Raw genomic sequence first — 10,221 nt, 5'->3', positions numbered from 1 at the left:
AGTCACATCACCCTGACGATAGGGATAAAAGGGTTCGATTTTGGCTTATATATGGTAGCTTAGGTTAGAAGGAAAGCAAGGCTTCCTTTAGAATATATCTCAGCTCTCACCACTTGTAAGAAGGATTCTTTCTTTTTGGCAATATACACTGAAACAATATTTATCTCCATCTTTTAGCCATCTGAATCATAGTTTATTCCTTGTTATCTGTAAAAATCTATATCACGAACCAAGCTACTCCGGACGTATAAGGAGTTCTCGAGATTGGATACGGCTCACTTGTCTTCAAACCCCAAAAAAACAAATCCCTAACTGATTTTTTGGTGAAACCCGATGTCACAGGAAAACATGTATCACGTTTAATTAGCAGCTGTTTGTGTGCAATTTTTCTGTACATGTTCTTTTACACCTTTTTCTACGTAAGTGTGATATTCATGTTTGAAGCGTCTATTTTATCAACTAAAGTATATTAAATCCAGTCCTTGCATGACCCCCACACCCAACTCAACCATATCTAAAATACCATTAAAATTAAAGTAGTACTATTATATTAATGCAAAGTGTCTTTGTTCTTCTTCGTTCTCTCTTATCACATCTTTACCTTGTTTCCAAATTCTGCTCTTGATTAATTCATTAATATTTTGTTCTTCAAAGCTTCATTCATTAACAAAAGTTAATTCAATTAAGATTAATTAAGATGAGAAGAAACTGTAACTTGGAGCTAAGGCTCGTCCCTCCTTGTGTTTCTTTTTCTCCTCAAGATTGCTCTACTCCATACATCTCCATGTAAGTCTCTCTCTCTCTCTCTGCGTGTTTTGAGTGTTGAAGTTCAATTTCCCTCTTGGTTTTTTATCGTTTTTTTTCCTATCAGTGTCTGGTACTCGTTTTTGTGCTACGATTCATTGGATTCGCAATGCATAAGACATATTAAAGAGAAGTGTTCTCTACTTTTTCTCTGTTTTTACCAAACTAGTAAAAACTTACATGTACCCACGTTTACACCAACCTAATGATGAAACATGTCTTCACATACACTCTTAGTTAATTAATACATATTTGAACCTCAAATCTGTACCTAACCATGGTAAAGTAGCTAGTATGATTTGATATAACCACCGGATATTGGTAAAATTTTTATCGAACTGATCTTATAACAGAAAAATGCATACCGCCTATATGGACTATATAGCGCATATGAAAAATGCCAATATTAATATTGAACATTTTCTTTTCTTTTTACCTTATGTAGGGGGAGTAAAGGAAGCCCCGAAGAGAAGCAACCACAGCAGCTAACGATATTTTACAATGGAAAAGTTGTGGTTTCTGATGCTACTGAGCTTCAGGTACGGAAAAGTTTTATTAGTAGTAGAATTCTTACATTATATGATCACTTATGAGGTAACAATCAAAGTATTAGTATTATTAGAAAAAACTTATATGCACTTGATGTTTATATCATCCATAAAAATAAGCCTAATAATAATATAATACTCCATAAAAGATTAATTACTACAAAAATTCCATTTAAATGTGTGGTTTAGTGGAAATCACCATCCATACAGTGTCGGCTGAATTTGTATTCTCGTGTTATTAGTAATGATGCAACTTCTTTTCACTTTCGTGGAAAAGGGGTCCAGCAAAATTTGATAACGAATATTAAACTGAAATTTCATGGAAATTCGCAAAAAAATAAATATTTCGACCCTTTTCCCCCCTTTTATGGGAGGGGGGAGGATCAAGAATTAAAAGAAAAGGATGGATTTTGGTTAAAGAAAACATGTTTTAAATTTTTCCTTAAATACTATAGGAGCAAACACAATTTTGATTAGAAAGAGACTGAAAATTTATTTTATCTCTACAATTAGTAACCTACAAGCAAGTCATCATTTGTTATAACACGAATTATAATATATCGATAATATCCGTTCTGAAAATTTTGATTTCTCTATAAAAAAAAAACAATTGTAATAAATGAATAGTTATGTCATAATTTCTAATTTATTTCTTTATGATAATCCAGGCTAGAGCTATAATACATCTCGCAAGTAGAGAAATGGAGGAGAAAACAAAGACACCATCATCAGTTTTGGAGCCACCATCACCATTGTTACAATCACAAACTGGCATTTCCATGAAGAGATCCCTGCAAAGATTTCTACAGAAGAGAAAAAATAGAATTCAAGCAACTTCTCCATATCATCACTAGCTACTGATAATGGAGTACTAATATCTGATGGTCTTTTACTTATCTTTCTTCTTTTTTTCCCTTCTTCTAGTGTGGTATGGTGATAACGAAGACAGATCTTTTTTTCATGTCATTTCTGATGACATGTTCTAGATATGTAAATTATAACTACTTTCATACAAATATTATGGATGTTAGCCTTGAAATGAATTTAAATGAGAAACATGATCGATAAGGGTTTATATAGCCGACGCCTACTTATTTAGGGCCGAGGCCTAATATTTTCATTGTATAAAAATATTATGGATGAATTAGGCCATATTTTGCTAATATATGTTTGTTTTATTCTTTTTTTATTCTTTAATATCTTTCCCTTGGCTTGTTAAACGTCGAATTGCTTCTTTCTGCTTGATTGTTTCATAAGAAAATATGCTAGAGTTATCTGAAAAGTAAAGCAGCAAAAAAGTAATTAAAAAAAGCAATTAAGTTTAATCCTCACTTATCCTAAAGATGCAATCCTTATCTTTTAAAACCAAATATGCATTTTGTTTATCTTCATAAAAAGGAGAGTATATTTGAATTGAAGGAGGTACCAAAATGCGTAACTCCGATCGATCCTAACTATGAACTGAAAGATAGATCTTTGTTACAAAAGATCAGTTGAATGTCATTGGTCCTAGAATATATAGACCCTAAGGACAAGATTTATGAGATATCCAACTGTACAAAAATTTCTAACTTGGACTTAATTAAATATGCAAAAGGCACCTAATCAGGTTGGATCATAAAAAATATCAGTTCTTCTCTTTTTGGAAATTGATGAAGCTAGACAAAATCCATCTATCTATAGCCATATATGTTCATTTTGAATATTGTTGATAGTCAATCTCCAGTAAGCTTGAGTTGGGATCACCACTAGTAAACCACTTCAACCTGCTTTCTGTCTTAAGATAGCGTCTTGAAGTTTGAGGCATCTCATGTAATATAACTTTCATTAGTCTTGTTAAGATTGGTCCCATTAGTCCCACTATCATCAGTCAACAATAAACGTCCTTGCAGAGTATTAAGTTTATTTTCCAACCTTTTTGAATTCTCCATAAATATCCGCAAAAGCTTACTCGGACCAAGTCCTAATTAAGTTTGGAAGCTGTGTACTCCAATTTTCTGGTTTAACTTCCACATAGGATTATCTAGGCAATTTGTCTCCCAAATGTTCTTAACCACTTCTAGGAAATTCTCATGCTCAGTTCAAATGTTGATGAATTTAAAACACATCAAAAAAGTCCTCATTAAGTAAAACAATGGAACATGTTCAGAGCAAGCACATGCAACGTAAGAAATAGTGGTCCTCCCATAAAGGTCAAACCATTCAAAATTATAGACAATTATGTATAACGTTTACCAAATGGTTGCAGGATCAACTCTATTGTTCCACCAAGTAAATGTATTTCCCACAAACCTAGCATCATGCATCTCACAATCTGATAAAAATTATAAAAAAAAAATCAAAGTCCTTGTCAATTTGTAAGAGGTATCCCCTACTTTCTCCTCAAGATTAGCTATGATATTAAAACTCCTATGATAACCCCGGGAATATTTATCCTATAGGAGAAATTAATTAGCTCATTCCAGAGTCCTTTCCTCAAGATTACTTCGCATTTGGCATAAACAAGGGACATAAAAGACCGTAGAGGTTTGTTGTGAGTTATTTTGCAAGCCGCTTGTTGCTTAGAGTCTTCAAGCATAATAACATCAAAGTCATTAGTATAAAATAATCAAATTTTGTTCTTAATGTTAGCAAGACATCATTGCATGTCTAGGCAGGGGTGAATCTATGCATTAAAAATGGGTCACATGAACCCGTGGTCACCCGACTAAATTCGGTATATTATGTATATAATTATTAAAATATATTTAATATTAACTGAAAGAACACATGGTTAAACTAGATCGAGTGGAGCACTGATTAAGTGTTGGGTTTAATCCTTTAAGGTTGTAGGATCGAACCCTACTAAATACACTTTTCCGTCTTTTTTTTAAAAAAAATCGAAGATGAACTCATCCTCTTGAAATACTGGATTCGCCTTTGTGTTCAGGTGCCTTGCAAATGAAAGTGAATCTATGTTGATTCTTAAGGGTTCTGAGTCTTTAAAAAGGCACTTTGAATTCTAACACTTCTTATATTCCATGATAAGATGTTAATCATTGGAAACAAGAGGGGAAGTGACTTTTTTTTTCTTTTTTCTTTTTTTGTAATTATTGGTTGTTGCTCGCAACAAATTTTAATATGCGGAAAATAAATTACAACCACAAACAAAATATGAAGAAACAGATATTTTATTGATGAATATTGCGGGTACAAATCTATCTATTTTCTTGATTCTTCTCTCCTAGATTTTCTCGTAGGATGACCTCCTTGGGATGTAATTGATCTCCATGAACGTCGGAAAGTTTGATGAAGGCAGTATTTGACGCATTGCTCTCTTTGTGAATATCGGGATTTATAGGATTTCTGAGATGCCTTTCTTAGGGAATATGTGTCCCTTTATATAGGCGTGAGCTCAGGTTTAGGGTAGAGTAGCTAGCCTCTAAGAAACCCTATCCTCAGAAATTGAAGATGGATTGAACTTGTCTTGACGAGTCCTATTTCAAATCAGATAAAATTTGGCAGTCTACAAATGCCCCCTACTTCAAGGCTTGTCAGAGTGTAGACTTGCAGAAACTCAAAGACGAGACTTGAAGTACCCATATTATGGGATTCCATCTTGGCGATTTTGTGACTCCAGATTTTGCAAATTTGATTTGTGAAAGAAGAGATGAAGGGCAAATTTGATCTCACTAGGCGAGCCAATTTTTTTACAACAAATTTTAATATGCTATATATTGCAACCACAAATGAAATATGAAGAAAAATATATTTTATTAATAAATATTGCGGGTACAAATCTGTTTATGACAACAAATTTTAATACGCGGAATATATATTGCAACCACAAACAAAATATGAAGAAAAATATATTTTATTAATAAATATTGCCGGTACAAACGAAATATGAAGAAAAATATATTTTATTAATAAATATTGCGGGTACAAATCTGTTTATTCCCTTGATTTTTATCTCCTAGATTTTTCTCCCCAATTCAAGCGCCGTTAGTAGTATATTTCTCGAACGTAGGATGACCTCCTTGGGATATATTTGATCTCCATAAACGTCGGACAGTTTGATGAAGGCAGTATTAATTTGATGCCTTGATTTCTTTGTGAATATCTCAGGGATTTATGGGATTTTCAAGATGACCTCTTTATGAATACCCAAAAGTTTATGGGATACTCGAGAAATCTTTTCAAGGGAATACATGTCCCTTTACATAGGTGTGAGCTAGGGTTTATGGAGAGTAGCCTCTAAGAAACCCTAACAGATATTGGGCTCATCTTGTAGAGTCCCATAAATATTCTATGTGTACAAATGACCCCTACTTCAAAGCTTGTCGGACTATAGACTTGCCAAAACTCAAAGACGAGACTTGAAGTACCCATAAAGACGGTGTTTCCATTTTTGCAGTTTTGTGGCTCCATATTTTGCTGATCTGATTTGTGAGAGAAGAGATGAAGGGCAGATATGGTCCACTAGCATGCCAATTTATTTGCAATAAATTGTAATATGCGGAAAATAAATTGCAACCACAAACAAAATATGAAGAAATAGGGATTTTATTGATGAATATTGCGGGTACAAATCTGTTTATTCCCTTGATTCTTCTCTCCTAGATTTTCTCGTAGAATGACGTCCTTGGGATGTATTTGATCTCCATGAACGTCGGGTAGTTTGATGAAGGCAGTATTTGATGCCTTCATCTCTTTGTGAATATCACAAGGATTATGGGATTTTCGAGATGCCTTTCTTATAAGGGAATATGTGTCCCCTTATATAGGCGTGAGCTAAGGTTTATGGTAGAGTAGCTACCCTTCAAGAAACCCTAACCGACCTTAGAAATTGAAGATGGATTGAACTCATCTTGACGTGTCCTATTTCAAATTCGGTAAAATTTCGCAGTCTACGGTTGTCTCCAACATGATCCAATTAGATTAAGCATTATTTGGTCCTCTTGGAGATATCGATTGTTGTGGTCAAAAACAGCCTGTTTATCATGGGATAGGGCTCTGGTTATCTCAGTCGCAATTCCTTCCTGCTTCTTTATTATAGTAGGAATGTCGGTTTCAAAAATAAATTTACTTTTTTTTAGCTAAGAATTGAGTCTCATCAACCTCCTCTTCTGATTCAAAATGAGAGTATTCATTTATACTCCCTCCGTCCCATATTACTTGGTCATTTTTCCCTTTGCACGCCTCTTAAGAAATTATAAATAAAAGATGTATTTTACTACCTTGCCCTTATCTCTCTCCAATAAATACATTTTAATCAATATTGACTATTTTCAAAAACATTTAATACTAAGGGTAAGATGGGAAAAATTTAATTAATTTTATCTTGGTTTTGTAAATAAACAAGTAATTTGGGACATACATTTTTAGTAACGTGGGCAACTAATATGGGACGGAGGGAATAGTATTATCTCCGATCAGAGGATTGATCTCATTTGGCTATAACACTCACCTCATTTGGCAATAACACCCACCTTTATAGTATTAGTTTAGTAGTTATGGGGTGATCTCTTAATGGAGAATTACCATGCACCACTGGCAATACTATGATTCTTTTTGCCAATCCCTTTTACTATAATTGTCTGATTTTTTTCTTTTCTTTTGGGCACCACTTTGATCCTAGGAAACTCTATGACAGGTTTGATCACCTTAGTTATGTTTTTTGTCTTTCTTCTGCCTTATATAATTGTTTCCCAACCTTCATCCTCTCCAAAATTTTCCACTTTCATACATATTAAAACTTGTTATTCACTATTTGTAGTGCCCAGAGCATTATCGTCAACTTGTATTTAATGCTCAATAGTCTTATAATTATCGTCTACTTGTAGTAAACCCCTATTCGCATTGCACCCTTAACAAATATCCGGAAAAATAAATTATGTTTAAGGAAATGTACATACTCATTATCCAGTTGGGACAGCAGATATTTAGAGGATTTGAGTCTATTTTAATCATGAAAAATAATTCAAAGGTTACCCTTGAGAGGTGCATCTGGTGGGGTTTAATATGACCGTCAAATCAAATCATAGCTTCCACTTAAGTTATTGTACTAATTGTCTGTAAGCATAGTTAGCTGATACAATTCTATACTAAAATATAAACCATGTTTTTGTTCTTTTTTTAACACATAATGCATGTGTTCAACCTGTAATAAGTCGGTAGTACATCAAATAGTCGGTTATCTTTGTTTCCCTCAAGAGAGCAACAATTGAATTTGTACGCGGTTTAAAGGATATGTGATTAAGCTTGTTAGCAAAATAAACGAGTAATCAAAAAGTAAAGAACAATGTGGAAAATTAAAAAGATAGCCTGTATAACGAGTGCCGGCGACAGATCCGAGTAGGAGATAGATTTATCCCCTTGCTTGGACTAAAAATAAACTAGAAGTAACTAAGGTTTATTGATATCGGGCCTTTGCTGTGATATTCTCAAAAGTGTTAATTGCTAACTCAAAAAGATGGAGATGCCTTCTAATGGGGCTGCTACATATGTATTTATAGTGCCAGTGTCCTATACTAACTAAATGATTCAAGTTTCAACGTGGGTAAGCGGTTTCGAAGATATCGGACACGTCTGTTGAGGACGTGATTCTCGAAGATAAATCCGTGAAGGATAAACTACCTCAAATTCATACTTATCTTCTCAGACTCCCTTTATGCGGGCTCGGTTTGTTCCCTCCATCTTCTCGCACCGATTCTCACAAGTCACCCCGTATGACCCTTCATCGAACCGAGGTGAACTCACGGGTTCACACCCTACACAGATAGTCCCTCCATTTTTCGGAGTAAAGAAATGGAGTCGGGAAATGGATTGAAAAGACGTCGCTCTGCCTCAAGACCACGCTTTATTTTTGATCGAGCAATTGACTAACCTGAGTCCGGGCCTAATTAAGGTTGTGCCGTCGTTTCTGCCTTGGAAACGTGTATTGTCAGAATCCTTTAGCCTTTCACATTCCCACTTTAACGTTACTAGAGACCTTTCCAAATACAACTTCCATATTATATAAGGCCATGCACTTATTAGTTCTTCACACATTTTGAAAACCTTGATTTTCTACGCTTAAGGATTTCCGCAATAAACTATTTTCCTTTTCATACCCTCGTTTATGATGTCTTCGTCTCCATTATTGTTGATCGACGCTGCTCTGCCTTCAGATTCTCCTTCACCATCTCCTAATTAACCTTCTGATATGAAAGAACTTGAGTTTCAAACGATTGAAGTTGTTCCGGCTGGATTCAAATACGAGGATGATTGCAAAGTTGGCCATCATTATGACCATGTGAGGCATTTAGAATGCTTCGTTGTTGACGCCACAATTCCCAGAGTTAGTAGAGAGTGTGATTTGGATGACGATGTTGAGATTTCCCCTGTTGAGCAGGGTGTACGGATTAATCACCATATCCCAGGCTACTCTCTCGTGTACACTTACCCATTTGCCATCAGGTTTAAACTTCCTGTCCCTCACGTGATCGAAGACTTTTGCCGCCATTATCAAATTTGCATTGGGCAAATTGCTCCTCAGATATGGCGACTTGTTTATTGTATTCAGTTTTTGGCTAGTATGGCCGAAGTCCCATTCACCTTAGACCATTTAATCCATATTTATATTCCCCGGGTCATTCGTGGGGGTATTGTCCATATGTTCCCTCAGGGTCCTCGAGGTTTGATCGACCCCGAGGATGACTTCGATCGACGATTGTTGCATCGATTCGTTATGATGAGAACGGCCCAACTGCAATGTGCTAACCCTACCCTTTTATCGGAGACGTGGAATTCTGAACCGACCATCGTTGAACCCAAACTTTTACCGAGATCTTTGAATGGGTAATCACTTTGTTGGGTTCCGCTGAACGCGTAGGGCATTCTTAGAAAGATTTGGGTCCGATTGGATGGAGGGGCAAGAATCACGGTAAATTCCATTCTTCATTACTATAATTTGCAGTTTTCAACATAACCTAACTCGTTCCTTCGTGTTTCAAGGCTTCCGATGAAGAGGGCACCAACGGCGAGGGCTGCTAAAGTAAAAACCGAGGATTCTGCCGAAGGAAGCACTACAAGTTCGGTCAGGGTGTCGAAGAGGAGAGTCAACCCGGAAGCATCAGTCGTTGGTCCGGGATTCGGTGCCAGGGTCAAGTCTAGCCAGGTCTCTCGGAGAGCTTCCTCTAGAAGAGGTCCTGCCTTGATCGTGGAGATCGAGGACGATCCCGAAGAAGAGGCTGTTGCGAGTCCCAGTGACTGTGCTCCTCCTCCGGCCCGAACAAAGGAGAACTTTATAGAGGAGATCTCCCATCTTCAGGCAGAGAACAAGCGACTTAAAGCAGCTTTGTCTGGATATGCTGACGAGCCCAGAGATGGCGAGGTCTAGTGCCCGGAAGTTTAGGATTTGTTTTGTTGTTTTTTGTTGATTTGCTTTGCACGATCGTTTTGACCGATGTCAATTATCTTGTACAAATGCTTAATTGAATAAAAGTCATTTTGTTTCTGAATTGGCTCGTAGCTCGTTTCGTCTTCTCCGAACTTCGTTTGGCTCGAAGTCAATCTGTCCAAAGTTAACTCTGAAGCAATAATTTTATCTCATTAGGAATATGCGGGAAATCTGAATGTCCCATCATGTCACTTCTTACTGATACAGGGCACCGGTCGGTTCTCGATTGGTCACTACGGGGCACGCGTCGGTTCTCGATTGGTCGTTTAGGAGGCGACGAATGGGAAACATTCCCCCTGCCTCTGTAAATACTCCACTCTCGACTCTTTTAATCATTTATAATTTCCGAAAGCTTCCTTCCCCCCTTCAAATCTTCAATTCTTCAAATCTTCAAATCTTCAAACCTCTCATCCTTTCAACTTCTCAGCGAATTTCTTCAAATCTTCA

General features: G+C 36.3%; 1 protein-coding gene across 1 annotated transcript; it reads left to right on the top strand.

Moving 5' to 3' along the window:
- Window positions 1-588: 588 nt before the first annotated feature.
- On the top strand, window positions 589-2,464 carry LOC132611300 (protein TIFY 5A). Its single transcript, XM_060325731.1, has 3 exons — window positions 589-786; window positions 1,250-1,343; window positions 2,021-2,464. The coding sequence occupies exons 1-3, from the start codon at window positions 698-700 to the stop codon at window positions 2,204-2,206; spliced, it is 369 nt and encodes a 122-aa protein (XP_060181714.1). The 5' UTR covers window positions 589-697; the 3' UTR covers window positions 2,207-2,464.
- The last annotated feature ends 7,757 nt before the right edge of the window (window positions 2,465-10,221 follow it).

The sequence above is a fragment of the Lycium barbarum genome, chromosome 9, assembly GCF_019175385.1.
Source record: "Lycium barbarum isolate Lr01 chromosome 9, ASM1917538v2, whole genome shotgun sequence".
In the NCBI taxonomy this organism is placed as follows: domain Eukaryota; kingdom Viridiplantae; phylum Streptophyta; class Magnoliopsida; order Solanales; family Solanaceae; genus Lycium; species Lycium barbarum.
Note: the sequence above shows the minus strand (reverse complement) of the source record. Positions and strands in the feature narration are given on the sequence as shown.

Excerpts from the sequence above, each read along its gene's own strand:
- LOC132611300 (XM_060325731.1), top strand. The coding sequence starts at position 698 with ATGAGAAGAAACTGTAACTTGGAGCTAAGGCTCGTCCCTCCTTGTGTT. Across the intron at positions 787-1,249 it reads TCTACTCCATACATCTCCAT|GGGGAGTAAAGGAAGCCCCG; the intron begins GTAAGTCTCTCT and ends TACCTTATGTAG. Across the intron at positions 1,344-2,020 it reads CTGATGCTACTGAGCTTCAG|GCTAGAGCTATAATACATCT; the intron begins GTACGGAAAAGT and ends ATGATAATCCAG.